Consider the following 15,741-nt stretch of genomic DNA (forward strand, 5'->3'; position numbering starts at 1 on the left):
TATCCCGTTATGTTTTTCACACTAACATATAACAGGCCAAACGGTACGCTAACTATAGATTTAAAAAAAAATATGCCAGTGTAAATAAAAAAAAATAAAAAATATTTAGTTAGGTTGTATACAGTTGTACTAGCATTTTCCTGTAAAGTAGCAGCTCTTTTGACGCGAAACCAATAGCGAGCTTTTATTTTGAAATCAAATGTATTAATGTCGCTGATTGGTCAAAAACTTGGTGGCGATTTGAGATGGTAAAACTTTTTCGTAGAAGATGCATATATTTTAGCTCGATGTTGTAAGGATTTCGTAAAGATGCGGGTACGGCTCAAGACACATACCATTGTACCACATCAGGGATATGTTCATCATAGCAATTAGAAACTTGACTTTGTTGTAAGGCTTTCATCAACATGCTCACTTTTTTCGGAAAATTTTGTGTGAAACTGCGCCCACCGAGAAATGTCCGACCAGGATTTAGTAGCTCAATGTAGTACCGATGTTTTAGTCAATTATGTTGAGTCGCTGCACGTCTACACTGGACTGCTAACAGTGGCTGTAGTTTGTGGTGGACTGTCAGGAACATTAGCTGCCGCCCTTTTGTATGTGTTCTGCCTGAAGACTTTAATTTACACGAGACAAGTAAGCAACAGCCAGCTCACCACTTTTTCCACAAATTCAACGCGCTTCAACTTTGTGCGCATTTGGTGTGTTCCATCAGGGGCACAATGCAAGAAGACTACTTGAATCTGATGATGGAGAAGTGGAAAACAACACCAGCGATCATGCGAGCAACAACAGAAAAGAGGCCACGCCTGCAACGGCTAATGACAAAGTATTTTACATCTGTTCTGTTTTAGTCTAGCATATGATTAATTGCGTGTTTGCATTTTTATCATGCTATATGTGAAGGAAAAGAAGCAGGAACCCGTGAATAGCGATGTTGCAGCATTTGCATCAAGAGCAAAAGTGGTGTACCCCATCAACCAAAAATACAGAGTGAGTCCATTATTAATTAATTAATTATTAATTAATTCAGCATTGACCTACTTATGAAACACCCCTGTGTTTCATAAGTAGCAGGCTGTTTGCTGCTACTTACTTTATATGTTGTAAAAAAATAAAATAAAATAAACAACAACGTTTATTTATGTTTCCTTTAACATGTTTGTGTCAGCCTTTAGCAGATGGAGCATCCAACCCTTCTCTTCATGAGTGCTCCAAGTTGCCAACAATGCCGAAGGACGATTCGTCTTCGTCCTTCACAGAGGGAGAGTCTCTCAGCCAAGAGCTGGACAATGATGATGGCAGCCAGTTCATCTCCTCCTCATCAGTCCCCAAGAGCCTGCAGAACCAGTGCTTTGTCAGGGTCTCCCACTATGCCTACACTCTGACACAAACAGGGTGGGCGGTCACAGACCTTTCCGAATTTAAATTCCTCTTAACATTGATGTGTATATATGTAACCCTGAGTATGAATGCTTTCTGGCTTGGTAAATGAGTGTTTTTCTGCAGTTTTGAAGCAAGGATCAACCTCCATTGCTTGGCCCTGAAGGATGTACAACAGCTTTACTCTGAACTTCTGGAAGAAAAATATATTGTGAGTGTTTGTCACATTCCTATTACATCAATTAACTGGGAACGTTTTGCGATCTCATCTCAGTATAGATGATACACTCTAAAAACAGATTGGCCAAATTTACCAAAAAAGAAGGTTACATTTGACCAATCTAGCTGGTAGTTATGTGTCCGACAGATCCTTTGGTCAAAAGAAACACTCTAGAATGGTAGGTGTTTTCAACCAATATATATCGGTGATTGGGCTAATCGATACAAATTGGTCATTCTCACCAAGATATTGGTTAATCTGTGTTAGAGTCTGACATTTTTTCTTGATTGCTGCGGGTCACACGATTCTTGAAAAAAAAAAACTAATTGTCACACCCACCTAAGTGGGGCGAGATTCGGTCTCCGCATTGGGCGCCCTGAGGGAGCGGTGAGCAGCAACAGGGGCCGCGCTTGGGAATCATTGGGTGATCAAACCTCCCAATTTCAACCCATAATGCTGAGTGTCAAGCAGGTAGGCAAATTGGTCCCATTTTTATAGTCTTTGAATGATCCGGCCAGGGATTGAACCCACAACCTCCCAGTCTCAGGGCAGACACTCTACCACTGAGCTGGTCACGCCTAGTGAGTGATCTATCTAGACACACATTTTCATTTTTAAACACTATATTATTTATAATACATCATAATATAGTGTAATCACTTATAATAATTAATAAATACATTTAGAATATAATGAATATATTTACGATTGATCTATCTAGACTTACTTTTTATTGTAACCAATTTTATTGGTTCTTTGACTAACCAATAAAATTGGTATGCCCGTAACCACCCGCCGGAATGGTCAATGTCTGACCAATTTATTGGTTAATCAAGCCAATATAAGCTTAACCTAATAGATTGGTAGTTTTTTTAACTAATTTGTTTTTAGAGTGTGCTTAGATGGGGAAACATCTGTCAAATCTAAAGTCAGGCACTAGGACTTGATGTGACACAATTATTTATTGCAAGATTTGCAGTATAATAAGGACTTGATGCACTTAACGGATGCTAAATGTATGGTAGAATGTTTTTTATTTCTCTAATCTATTGTATTTTCCTACCTTAGATTTACCTTCAGTTGGTGAGAAAAATATTTTGCAGTCATTTTCCAAGAGACAAAAAAGATGCAGATTTCACCCAGCACATTCTTCAAATGCAGCAAAAGGTAATCTTTTTATTCCCCCCCAAAAAATCAATACCATAATTATTCCTAATTGTTTGTCTTTGGAAAATATGTTCTTCATACTGATTAAGTTGATGGAAAGTTATAATGTGGGGGTATGTGAAACAAAGTAAATTTAAATGAATTATACCCTGTGTTTTTTTAATCATTGAGGTGAAAATGGGAATAAGTGGCAACAAGTGTAGTAATTTAAAACACTTTAGTTTTTTTGTTTCATAATGTAAAATATTGATTAATATTTCAGATAGTGTTTTACAATTTTGAAGTAAGAAAAAACTTTGCAAGGAAAACAAATGTAACAAATAGCTATGCATTTGAGCTCAAAACGATACAGCTACGATATGAGTTTTTCTTTTCCTGCATTTTTTAAATCTGTATGAAAGCATTTGTTGTTATTTTAGGAAGTGGAGGAGCTAAAGAAACAGCTGCCAACAGGCCATGCTGCCACTGATGACAGTGTTGATGCTCCTTGTACTTTGGAGGAAATGGAAAGATCTCAAAAAGATTTTCTAGAGCGCAGCCTTCAAATGGTAAAAATGAGGGATTCATAGAGAGAATCAGATTAAATCCAGATAGATATTGATTCTTAAAGTACTATAATATCCAATCCTATTTGCAGTCCAAAAGTTTCAGCAAAGTGGTGGAGGAGCTCTGCCAGCATGTGATGAAGAGGACCAGCAGTTTCACTGTGGATGAAACACATGATGGTACCGTCTCTCTCACCCAGACTCTTGTGTTGGTTGAGAATAACCTAATGAAAGCTCAAGAAGCACAACTAATGGTTAGCAGTTGGCTTTCTCAATTGTGTAATTATTTTTTTTTTTTAGCGAGTGTTTGGATTGATTTAAACACCTTGGTGCCTTTCTTTTCTAGCAAATCCACCAGAAGCTGTTATGTTGGGAAGAGCTGACCGGTCTTTTCCAGTCCCAACCTGCCTTAGTGCAGCAGGAAGCGTCTCTGAGGCAGGGCTTGATGGCTACGGCGCTGGAGCAGCTGACCAGCGAGGATGTTTTGACTTTCAGCTGTATGGAAACTATTCTTTCACAAGTGCAACACGCACTTACTGAAGGCCTTCAACAGTGCAGAGAGGGTGGGATGAATCATATGTTGTGCTCTTTATAAATTGCATTAATAAAAATGTGTGACAGCCAAGATTATTATAATAAATGAAAAGCAACAAAATAACTAAAATTCAAATATATATATTTTTTTCCATCCATCCAGGAAAAAAAATTTTGTTAATGAAAAAAAAATGAAAATGCTTTTGAAAACTTAAAACTAACGATAATTATGGCGAAAATGTCAATTTTCGTTTTTGTCACTATTCATTTCAGTCTTGATGTGCCGGTGTACACCCAAACAGAAGAAGAAAGGTCAAACACTCATTTTAAATTGTAGTTTACAGTACTTTAAATTATTGCACAATACTTATTCACCCTTTTTTTTATCTTCTACTTGACAAACACCCCTTGTTAAAACTAATACTATAATAAAAACTAAAAACATTTTTTAAATCATATCTCATACAAACTAACAGATCTGCTCTAAAAACAAATTAAAATTAACTGAATTTAAAAAGAAAAGAAACAGGCACAATTAGTTAGCGCTGTTAGCACTATTCAGCATAGTACTTCATAGGGAATTTATCGAACCACTGTACTTGATTATATATTTTTTTAACCTTAAATTATTGTCAATTGTAATTATTCTATTTTCCCTTGCACAAAATTGACTGGTAAAACAAAATCAGTTCTAAGGCATGTGAGGCTCATTTAACTCTACTTACGGTACCTACAATAAAGGTCATTAAACTGCTGTTTATTACTGTTACTGACTGTCATTCAAATAGTATTAATTGTTTACAATCATCTCAGTTTGTAAATCATAACTTCAAACTTTTGGTCACAATCCAGATTACACGAAGAAAACAAACGAGTTGCTGGTTGAGAAGTATAGCAAAATGGAGGCAAAGCGAAAAAAGCTTCGGAGGAGCCAGGACAAGGAGAGGAGTCGTGTGCTGGAGCTAAGACAATCTCACGGTGACCCAGAGCAGCTTTCAAAGGTTAGCACATAATGGGATGTCACTTTACTGCATCTGCATGCAAAAGCTCCTGGCTGTTGATTTGTGCAGTGCATCAGTTCTGTCTCATGCAAATGCAGAGTATGAGTTTCATAACCATCACGACTGGAGGCAGACCTATGGCTTTCCAAGAGATATTCAATGTTGCAAATTTATTAATTTTGTTGCTATTGTCTACAGTACGTATATTGATAGTAATTGTACTATACTATTAATTACTACTAGGAGTACCAAGAACTATTATTAAAACAAAGGCAGAAGCTTTGTGATTTGGAACTGCAGCAAGACGACCGGATGGCTGAAAGCCTCTGCAACGTTTGGACAGTAGGTCTCTTAAATACTGTTCAGCATTTATCTGAACGATTGTTTCATGTGCACAGCCATTACTTTGACCTCATGTCATCTGTTCAGAAACTCAGCTGCGCCTGGTCAAAAAGGCTTGAAGAACGAGCCAAGGAAATTTTTTGCACGTCTGTTACCGCCCAGTGTGAACTGTCTGCTGAACGTTGTCAAGCGCTGTGGCTAGACGTCGAGCAGCAATTTGCTGCACAGCAGCAGCAGGTGGAGAAAACGATCAGACTGCAAATGGACCAAATGCTGGCTCAAATTGATCAAGAGCGACAGGTACATCCAGTCTGTGTGGATATTCAACATGAAACTGTTGTTATTGCCAGAGTTACTGAAGTGACCCTAATTCTAATTAATTCTCACCAAGTTCTATGTGACATATACAGTATACCAATCTGGTTTTAACTAAAGAATTTAAGCATAGGCTCGATATCCAACTTCGTTGTATTCAATTACCATAGTTCGTTCTAAATAGCTTTCATTGGATCTTTCCTCTAGGTATGGACTGAGTCAATAGCTCTGATGCATGCCAGCCTCAAGCATCTAAAGAACCAGCAGATGAAAATCCTGCGAGCCATGGTGGTCAGTCAGAGCTACACACTTAACAGGTGACACTAAAAGGCCACTAATCTAAATGTAACACGTTGTTAACATACTTTTTCATGAAAGACTCTGAATCTGACCTTTTCTCAGTCAAGTGGGGAAGTTGCTTGACAAGAAACATGAGCATCTGCTAACATGCGTGCAGCGCCACTTTATGGCCAGACACTTTTGTCTGCACATGCTCAAAGAGATGAGGCTGTCCAAGCTGAAGGTTCTGTCTCAGAGAGACTTTCGAGCTCTGCTGATACAGGACCTCTCCGCAGTCCAGTCATGTGTTGATTCAGCTCTCAAGGTGAGGAGAGCGTTAAAAAATAAACTAATACCAATTCCTACTAAAGTAATATATGCAGCATGATTATTTATTGACATCATTGTATTTTTTGTTCTTGTGATCTAACAACAACAATAGGACAGCAGTGCTAGCCTGGCAGAGAAGCATCTGGGTCCAGAGAGTCAGCTGGTGAACCACAGTTTCCACCAGGAGTTCCTGTCTGAGCTGGAAACGGGGACGGAGCTTCTTCAAAACCATGCGCAGTTGGTGTTAGGCAACGCCCTCAGCCACGCCATCCTACAGCTGATGGAAGGCCGGCTCTCTGAATCACAAAGCAGCTCAAGGCATGATGACAGCTTGAAGGTGTTGTACTGTACAGTTTTTCTTTCTCTCTGGGAACTGCTTTCTTTTCATTTCTGCCATGCTTAACTCTGAATTTCTTAATATTGTTTTCCTTTTAGCACCATCTAACCGAGGCTGCTTCTGAGAGCGTATACGTCGCCAAAGATTCTCTTACTGCTCTCGTCCATAGCTACTATTCTAGCATGCAAGATATTGCTCAAAAACTACAGTCACATCAGTCAAACACAAACTTTGGTGAGACTCTACCACACCACATATTGTTGCTTTAATGAATTGTTTAATGTTTTAGATTGATAAAGTTTCCTCACTATCCATAACTAATCTTAATTGTCTCTAATAACAAATGAATGCTCCGTTTTGAGCATGTATTTCAATAATAAGCTTGAGCTTTGTCATTGTGGTTGCACTTTAATAGACTGCACATGCACGGACGGATGTTTATATGAAAGGACTAATGCTGCATTCGAGGAAAGTAGGAAGTCGGACTTTTCCGACTTCAAAGGGGCATGATATAAGTTTGATTGTTAAAATAACCATATTTTTCACCCACATATGTTCATTCATTCATACGTCTGTGTTTTTATCCAAATTTAAAGTAATGGTAAAATAATAAGGGAGCCAACATAATGAACACCTCATTATGATGTGCTGCAGTTCTTTACCAGTGCAAGACACAAAAAACAACATTGCTGTGTACCTATTGTAAACCAGTCCTTGACAGTACAGCAAGTTTTCATTAACTTTAGTGTCATATAACTTCCATATAGACTCCAGTAGCAGTCAGTTGAACAAAGCTTTGCTGAGGGAGCTGGAAAACTGGGGAAGAAAACCTAACTCTGCTAAGTTTCAACAGAGGTAAAAGAAGTACCAGTACTTTTTTTCATTTGCTTTAAGTAGAGTTTACTGCTTTTTTTTTCTATCTCAGGGTTGAGCTACACAAAAGGAAGTTGTTAGAGTGGTGTGATCTGGAGCAGCAGATGATGTGTGAGGAATTGAGTCGAAGAAAAGTAGCCCAGGATCAAAACTTAGAAAGGATCAATCGACAACTACGGGTAAGTCAATATAAAGCGGGTCAGAAATAAGATGTTAATCAGTTTCCTGTGTTGTCGTGTACATTAGCAGGCAGAAAGAAGCTTCATAAGGGATTTGGCAGCATTGGCTCGGGTTTCTCTCTACAATCCAGATGCAGAAGACAGCGATGAAGATGACAACGCAGGTAAGCACATGTTCCCTGGTGGGTGAAAGTATGCTTATGGTTCTATTGTTTTCTTGTTCTTCATGATTTCATATTCCACAGGGGAAGTGGATGCCTCTCTAATGGGCCTTCTTGCCCGGAACCCAGCCCTAGATCCAGCTTTGAACCCATCACTGACTCCATCAGTTGTCACACCAGCCGCATCCAAGCTGACAAAAAAGAAAAAAAGAGAGCAAAAGACTCATATGAATTGAAAGAAGATAATTTTTTTTACGTTTGGTACTGTATATAGGGTTTAACAAATTTTTGGAGTACCTTTTTACATGCTTTATTTTTTTCTATTACTGGTATACTGTCTCAGTGTTCAGACAAAGGGAACCTCATGTATACTGTACATCCCTCCATCCATTTTCTATCGTGCTTGTCCTCATTTGACTCATGGGTGAGATGGAGTCTATTCCAGCTGACTTTTTGGTGAGAGGTGTAGTACACCCTGGACTGCTTATGCATGCATTAGCATTGACATGCACCAAGTTAAGCAATGTAGTCTTCAATGAACCTAACGTGCACATTTTAAGAATGTAGGAGGAAGGGGGAATACCCATAACAAAGCTGAGATTGAGATTTTAACTCAAAACTTTTAAATTGTGAGGCAAATGCGCTGCCCCATATGTACGTACTGTAAATGTAGCTCAAAGGTCCACTTTACTTTCAAGTGCTGTTTTGAAAATTAATGATAAAGTCAGTGCAATAATTATAATAGTTGTCACCTGTTTTTGGTTTTATAGAACAAACCAATGTTTTTCCTCTTATAGTCACGCTCCCTAATGTAATAATAAACATATAAATAGTTGTCTCTTTCCCTGGTTGATGGAAATTTCGTTGCTTCAAGTCTGGCTCCCTTACATTATATGGTATTGAGAGAAGTACTGGCACATCTTGTTATAAGTTTATTTTTACATGTTTTTTTTTTATGTTCGTGTTAATTGTTATTTATTTTAGTAGTTGTATGGTACTGGTATGTACGCAAAAGGGATTTCATCAATACATCTATCCACATTCTATAGCACTAACAAAAATATTTGCAGCTATAACTATTTTGACTGTTTTAGAAAGAGGACTTCTAGTAGAACATTTTCTCTAGTTTGAAGTCACTGCTGTAGTCTCCCAATCTCAGGTGTAGTTTATACAAAATATTTGCCTTTATTACTCTTGCTTTGTGCACTGGTATACAGTCATGTTATATCCTGTGACTTAAACACATTTGTCTACATCACGCATTGCGGCTGCATGTCAACATTATTCTCATTGCAACATTGATTCCCCCAGCCCATTGCACGATGGATGTACTTCTCTTGAGTTGCCAGGCGACTTACAGTAGATGCCAATTCTGATTGTAGGAGAGTGCAACCACTCAGATGAAAGCCTTGAACCTCCCTTGCCTTAATAGGGTTTTAAGTACAACCCTTTATGGTTTATAATGTGGAGTAATGGTGAAGTCTGGGAGGGCTGGAGCAAGGTAGACACTTGTGTTAGTAGATGGCAATCCATCAGGCAATCTAGCCCAGATTGATGGTGGATGGCGTGTCAATTAGTAGACATAAAATTTTAATCTGCTCATTTCATATTCTCAAACTGCTTGCATGATCAGTATGGCACCTTGAAGGCATATTATTTCTCTTACAGTAAGATCCATCCATTCAGAGGGTGTGTCACTATTAAGTCATCGAGTAGAGAGTGGCTGCACTGACTTTGTATTTAATGACACTCAAAAGTGCTGGGGGACACCGTTTTGGATGTATATCGAAGTCCCGTAGGGAACTGCAGCGACTTGTGGGAAGATGACCTGATTTCTAATTTTCTCTCCTGCTTGAGCTGCGGACTCTACAGCTACAAACACAAGAGACACGCCAAAGGAGGAAGGCAGTATGATTTGGACCGGATCTAAATGGATTGTATTTTCCACTTTTAATGGACGTATGAGTGGCTAAAATTGATATTCAAAACATTCAGGTGAGTGACTCAGTGAGCATAGACTCAGTGTCCTACGTGTTTACAACATTGTCTTGAGTCTGAGGGCACATAAACGCACCATGCGCATCGTTTCATGAAATAATTATTTCTAGACGGCTTTTTACTACACATGGGTTTTTGGAAGAGTATCTAAGTCCTCTTTGGGACAGTCACTGATACAATTTTCTGCGCATAATTTCGCTGCGCTCGAGCTCTTTCTAGGTGTCAAATGAAATGGGAATGCACAATGTACCACGTCACAGCGTCAGGGAGTTATTTTAGGGCCCCCAAATAAGGTCGCTTTCTAAACGCTCGAAGGGTTTTTTATTTCCCACGAGCTGCCGATTTTGTATTACCTGGTTTAGATTTTGTACACTAGTTGTATGTACCCTCCCCCCCCCCCACACACACACAACATCTAAAGCAGTTATGTTTTCTATTTTGTTTACTTAAAGAAAATATTTTAAAACAACATAAATATTGCACTGCAAATAAAATTACCTGGCTTTTTAATAATTCGTTATTATAAATGTATAAATTACGCACGTATTTGTATTTCTTTTCTTCAGCTAAATTCTAGTGGTATATTTGAGTTTTCTTCTAATCAATATTTTCTATGGCATAATAGCCACTAGCCAGCTACTACAAAAAAACTCTGATAAAAAAATGAGATTTGTCAAATACAAAAATGTATATTTTCCTTACAAATTCGTTTAATGTTGCAAAAATAAGCACACACCAATCTTAAAATGAGAGATAATGCTGTAAATATAATGTATAATTTGACATTGCATTGCTGTGATTAAATCGCTCTTATATTGTATCAACTGCTTGTGATTTACTTCTCAGGTGGGCAACCATGGCTAACCTGCAGCAGGAATACCCTGGAGTCCTCTTGGGGATCCTTGAGGAACTGACCAACATGCGTCAGTGGTTGACCTTCCAGGACCTTTGTCGTATGGTCAGCACCCGCTTTGACCTGGAACACCTCATAGAGCTCAGGAGTTTGTTATTTGCTGCTGCAAGCCGGGACCCTTGTTTCCCAGCAACTCTTTTTAGGGATCGAGTTTCCACTAGGGGACAGGGGCTGTCACCAATAGGTGTCGCTGCTGACATTGTGACAATCTTTAATCTTATTCAAATGACGGGTGGGGCCACTGATGACAGCCAACCAATGAGAGCTCAGTCGGTCCTGCCTGTGGACCAGTCCCTAGGTCCCAGTCTGCCCGGGATCCACCAGCTGAACATTCCTAGCAGGGAGAGAGCACGCACTCAGTCTGATTCCAGTGCAAACGCGATTGACAAGCACTTGCTCTTTCCACATTCCAATTACTCAGTGCGTAAGCGTGCCAGTCTTCCTCCTGATCCTATCTCACTTATATCGCCCCCTCCCATCAGGACACGTGCTGTCTCTTTCGACTTGCCTCATACCACACTTTTGTACTCCAGTGGGCAGATCCCCAGCAAGGTCATGAAGGATATTTACTTACCTTTGGAAACGGACAGTGAATCCAGTGGCGATTCAGCTCCAGTTGAGGTGTTTGAAACCGAACAGGAATCAGCAATCGACCAGAAGAGAAACATCTTTAAAAATGACTTCCACAACCAGCCGCCTCTCATACCACAGGTGACCGTCAACAGTGAGTCTCCCAGTCCTAAAGGGGAGAAAAGCTTTGACAATCACAGCTTTGAGATGATCCCTAACCCATACCCTTCGCCCACCACAGTCCAGCAGTCTCCAGAGGAGCGGACGAAACATGAAAGTCTCGATGAGCTACAGGACTCTACTTATTTTGGACCTGGATCGATCCCAGAGCGGTCCCCGAAACACTTGCAGCCTCCCAGAAGCCAACGGCCCTTTTGGAGTAACAAGAGTCACAGTCTGGAGGACCGGATAAGCCCAGCTCATGCTGGAATGGGACTTGAAACCCGTGCCGTAAAACTAACAAGGCGATCCAGGCCTCCTATAAGCAAATTGGGAGGTTCTTTGGGAGGCGAGATTGGAGACATTGAATTTGATGGGATGAAGGCTCAAGGAACCCAGACTGATCCTCCGGACACCAGGCGCCTCCGTAGCCTGGTCCATGCCGACCGCCTGTCATTCATGACTTCTTTAGATGATCCAGACTTTGCTGATGATGACATTAGCGCCATCTTCCGCTTTTTAGATGACATAAGCATGTGTGGCTCCACAGGAGTCTTGCACCCCAACGATGGATCCGGGGGTCTCAACCAGGATACCCCGGAGGCCAGACGTGGCCGCCTAGGCCAACTCCAGAGGCTTTTCCATTCTCTGGAAAGCAGTGATGATGGACTCAAAGCCAGTGTGTGTAAGCTGCTGCTCCGTATGAGCCAGATAGAGCGACAGTTGGAATCTCTGAATGATGTAAAAGCGGAGATTTCCCAGGTCTTGTCTGCTTTGCAGCGACTGGATGAAAAAATCCCACAGCCTGCTGTTGATAGTGGGCAAAGCAGCGGTGGCCGATGGCTGGAGCCCCTCAGCGGCATCTCGTCCTTCATGAGCCATCCTCTCACCCCCTCTGAGTTTTCTGAGCCTCAGCCTTTGTCTGTATCAGAGCATCTCTTTCCTGCATCCAGCACTAATAGTCTGGACTGGAACAGATGGAACACTCCTGCGGAGCAAACAGAGAGTAGCAAAAGTCAAGGTGACCCAAAAGTGGGAAAAGATGAGAAGAAAGACGCATCATCTCTTCGTGCCTCAAAAAACGAGCCTGGGGAGAAAGGACAATCTGATTCCAAGCAAGGAAACGTGTCAAGCATGGCAAAAGACTGGATGGTGTCCTTCTCAAAAATTAAAGGTGGCAAATCATCACATGGAAAAACGGGGCAGGTGGAGTATTCCTCTATATCACACGCTACTTTATGTATGATTAGGCATAATTACAATGTAACCTCAGAGGTTTTTCAGGGATGCTGGTTCACCTCTAATTTCTTATGTTTTACACTGGTCAACGCGTATTTTGGTGCCAAGAAAGCTTCAACAGTTTTAGGGTATTTTGATGTAGCTGAATCGAAAAATGACATTTATTTTTTCCAAATTGGCTCTAGTTTAGTGCTAATAATATGCAAATTAAAACATTGGTATTCTCTTTGTAGCTCCCCATATTCTTTTCATCTTTGGTGCGATATCGTGAAAGACAGCAATTGCTATCTTAACGAATCTTGTATACAGTATGTAAATCATGTTTCATGTGAAAAAATCAAGCAAAAATTCTGAAAACTAAGCAATATTAGCAGTAAACAAATGCAAAAAGAGAAGAAGCACAAATACTACATTCAGTAAGGATCAAGGTACATTTCGTAAACTTTCAAAGCACTTTAATTATCTTTGGCACTCGAAATAAATGTTGGCCAGTGTTATTTTCCCCACAGATAAATAATGCAATTATGAAGAAACATTATAACATTTGGTTAACGACGGGGACTAGTGGTTAGCATGTCTGCCTGACAGTTAAGAGATTCTGGGTTAGAATCTTAAATCAGGCCTTCCTGTGTGGAGTTTGCATGTTGTCCCTGTCCTTGTATTCCTGTTTTCCCACTTTCCCAAAGCATGCATGATCTGAAGACTAAATTGTCCATGCGTGTTAATGTAAGCCTGAATGATTGTTTGTCTAAACGTTGCCATCGGCTAGCAACCTATCCGGTGTACCTTGCGTTTCGCCTAAATTCAGATCACCTCGTGACTAATGAAGACAATCAGTATTTAAAAAAATAATGGATAGATTTTAACATTCTTAAAAGTCAATCAAGTGTAAATATACTGTACATTAACCATCTATAAAGTAATATTTTGTGACAAAGGTGCAATTTGAAGGTAGTTTAGGTCACAGTTGATTAACGTTCTTGTAAGTGAGACTAGATGTTTACTTCTGTATATTTAAAAACAACAAAATGTGTGTGTGTTTTTAGATGCTCATAGTCACTAAAAATACATTTTACATGCTGGAGTGCTACTACTTTGAATGTGAGTCATTCAAGTAACTTCTGGTGTATATTCTTCTTGACTTTCATGTTTTCTACTCGTGTTGAGGCTTAACCTTATTAGGGCAAAATACAACCAAAAAAAAAGAAAGAAAAGGCAACACAAGGTGCTCAGATTTAATTATTTTATGCCCGACGCTCGCTTTACTAACGTCGGTCTTCTTGCATGACATGATCATCTCAAAATTCTGAATTGTACAATTTTTTCCCCACTTTTCTCTTTATAGGAAGACCAGTCAAGCAGAACTACAAAACTTCTCTCCCAGAAATCATCCAGCTTGGTGGAACAAGTGTTCAGCTCGTCCTTGTTTGGCAACAAAGAAAACAGCCTGACTGGTGGCCTTACCGCAGGAAAGATCATGGACCCCAGACTGGCAGAAGCGAGAGGAAGATCCGTCTGGACCGTAGATGACAGGGAATCTCGAGTCTCCCCTTTTGATTTACAGGTACATTTAAATGATTCTTGATGTTCGGATTGTTTCGTAAAATGAAATGTTAATGTCGTGCAGGCCCGTGATTCTCTGAACCCTAACAACATGGAGTTCTGGATGGACGACATCTACACTCCGGGCTATGATGCATTACTCAGGCGTAAAGAGGCCGGCCTCCGCCGGGCCAAAGTTTGCAAGTTGTTGGCACTCGTTGCTGTTGCACTGGCAATCATTCTCATCATTGTCATTCCCATTTGCACCTTGAGATCATAAGAAGTTGCTTTATGACATTTTGCACATCTACTCTCTTTAGCTTTAGACTAGGAACCTCCATCTGTGTTATTAATTATTCTTCAAGAAGAAGCTTGTCCACTGTAAATTCAGAGGATCTGAACAGCAGCTTTATTGGATAACTGTTTTCACCTTATGCATGTTGCTAATCTTGCAGTTTTCTTTTCTTTATACAAGTACTGTAAATGTGGTTTTGAATACTCACTGATACAAAGCAGTCAGGGATTTTCACAATCCCACTTATGCGATAATTTAATATATTTAATACTGAGCCGTTATCACAGATTGATATATGAATGCCTTGACAAGGCAGTCCTGACATATAATAGTCATGTCTCAGCATGCGTATCAAATATACCGTACACATTTCTCTTTGTTTGAGTGTCTTTATACCTCAATTAAACTATAAAAACTAAAGAATGCGTTTATTAAATCTGCACAAGGAATGTATTTTTCTTTTTGGGTCAGGTTTCAACAAAATAATGTCTTGCTGCTGCTGATGATTAGGAAAGGAAGAGGAAGGATTTTCCAGGAAACTCTCTTAGAGGGAGTTTCCACTTGTAATTCAATTGATGGGCTGTTTGGAGTGCATCCTTGCACATTAGCTTCTCCCTCTACTCACCCGGCCAAGGCTTTTCCCAACATGCCGACTCAATAACAATTTCATTTATCTTCCTCTCACAGTGATGAATGTGGTTTTACTGTGGTGTGAAAGTCCATTTTGTTAAAACTTCCTGTTAACCCAAGAGGCATGTCTGACTTTTGGTGCCAGGCGGTTAATAGTGGTTAAATGTGGTCAACAAATACATGTGAATCAAAATTTAATTACTTTACATCTTTTCTAACCGCTATATGATTAGGAGCTGTGGAATTACTTCCTTTCTGAATGCTTTGGCATAGCCAATATTTTTTATAGAAAGTTAACTATATGCATATCACTGGGGCTTACGGTGTACATTTACAAAACATGTTTTCTCTTTCAAAACCTAAAAAGTTACCTCTTGCTTTGAGTGCACAAACATGCACACGGTCTAATGAGAGTGTTTTGCTTTAGCGCATCCTCCTAAGTGGATACACGTCTGCCATGTGTTCCCCATGAGAGTGTTTGTGGATCCATTACCAATGTTGCCACTAAAGAGGTCCAACTATGTAGTCAGCACAATATGCAGGTGCTTTCTCTAAAACTTGTGTGCATTAGAGCCTCTTATTACACTTTCTCCCCCTGAGACGCTTTCATGAATTTTAGACATTGTTGTTGCAATCTCAGGTAAATAGACAATTCTTGTAAATGAAAAACTTTAAACAGAATATTGCAGCACAAGTTGGTGGCTGGCAATGCTGAGGTGAAAACAGCAC

At 39.8% G+C, this 15,741-nt stretch overlaps 2 protein-coding genes across 4 annotated transcripts; both read left to right on the forward strand.

Moving 5' to 3' along the window:
* The first annotated feature begins 240 nt into the window (after positions 1–240).
* evc (EvC ciliary complex subunit 1) lies at positions 241–8,501 on the forward strand. 2 transcript variants are annotated; one of them, XM_077573308.1, is made up of 20 exons: positions 241–636; positions 716–829; positions 907–993; positions 1,172–1,398; positions 1,510–1,594; positions 2,672–2,770; positions 3,190–3,318; positions 3,408–3,569; positions 3,662–3,878; positions 4,702–4,850; positions 5,094–5,192; positions 5,280–5,492; positions 5,715–5,824; positions 5,910–6,111; positions 6,229–6,453; positions 6,552–6,687; positions 7,221–7,308; positions 7,379–7,505; positions 7,573–7,669; positions 7,751–8,501. In XM_077573308.1, exons 1-20 carry the CDS (start codon positions 457–459, stop codon positions 7,900–7,902), a joined length of 2,898 nt encoding a protein of 965 aa, XP_077429434.1. In that variant the 5' UTR covers positions 241–456; the 3' UTR covers positions 7,903–8,501. The 2 variants fall into 2 exon arrangements, 1 of the variants encoding a protein (XP_077429434.1); XR_013295069.1 differs by lacking the exons at positions 7,221–7,308; positions 7,751–8,501 and having other exon boundaries at positions 7,573–7,668.
* A 1,049-nt stretch (positions 8,502–9,550) lies between these two features.
* On the forward strand, positions 9,551–15,727 carry LOC144056766 (major intrinsically disordered Notch2-binding receptor 1-like). 2 transcript variants are annotated; one of them, XR_013295114.1, is made up of 4 exons: positions 9,551–9,661; positions 10,511–12,512; positions 13,895–14,109; positions 14,173–14,310. XR_013295114.1 is itself a non-coding variant. In XM_077573819.1 (4 exons), exons 2-4 carry the CDS (start codon positions 10,521–10,523, stop codon positions 14,365–14,367), a joined length of 2,406 nt encoding a protein of 801 aa, XP_077429945.1. In that variant the 5' UTR covers positions 9,551–9,661; positions 10,511–10,520; the 3' UTR covers positions 14,368–15,727. The 2 variants fall into 2 exon arrangements, 1 of the variants encoding a protein (XP_077429945.1); XM_077573819.1 differs by having other exon boundaries at positions 13,891–14,109; positions 14,173–15,727.
* Positions 15,728–15,741: the final 14 nt, after the last annotated feature.

This window comes from Vanacampus margaritifer, chromosome 8, assembly GCF_051991255.1.
Source record: "Vanacampus margaritifer isolate UIUO_Vmar chromosome 8, RoL_Vmar_1.0, whole genome shotgun sequence".
Classification (NCBI taxonomy): domain Eukaryota; kingdom Metazoa; phylum Chordata; class Actinopteri; order Syngnathiformes; family Syngnathidae; genus Vanacampus; species Vanacampus margaritifer.

Excerpts from the sequence above, each read along its gene's own strand:
- evc (XM_077573308.1), top strand. The coding sequence starts at position 457 with ATGTCCGACCAGGATTTAGTAGCTCAATGTAGTACCGATGTTTTAGTC. Across the intron at positions 830-906 it reads CTGCAACGGCTAATGACAAA|GAAAAGAAGCAGGAACCCGT; the intron begins GTATTTTACATC and ends CTATATGTGAAG. Across the intron at positions 994-1,171 it reads CCATCAACCAAAAATACAGA|CCTTTAGCAGATGGAGCATC; the intron begins GTGAGTCCATTA and ends TGTTTGTGTCAG.
- LOC144056766 (XM_077573819.1), top strand. The coding sequence starts at position 10,521 with ATGGCTAACCTGCAGCAGGAATACCCTGGAGTCCTCTTGGGGATCCTT. Across the intron at positions 12,513-13,890 it reads CACATGGAAAAACGGGGCAG|GAAGACCAGTCAAGCAGAAC; the intron begins GTGGAGTATTCC and ends TTCTCTTTATAG. Across the intron at positions 14,110-14,172 it reads TCTCCCCTTTTGATTTACAG|GCCCGTGATTCTCTGAACCC; the intron begins GTACATTTAAAT and ends AATGTCGTGCAG.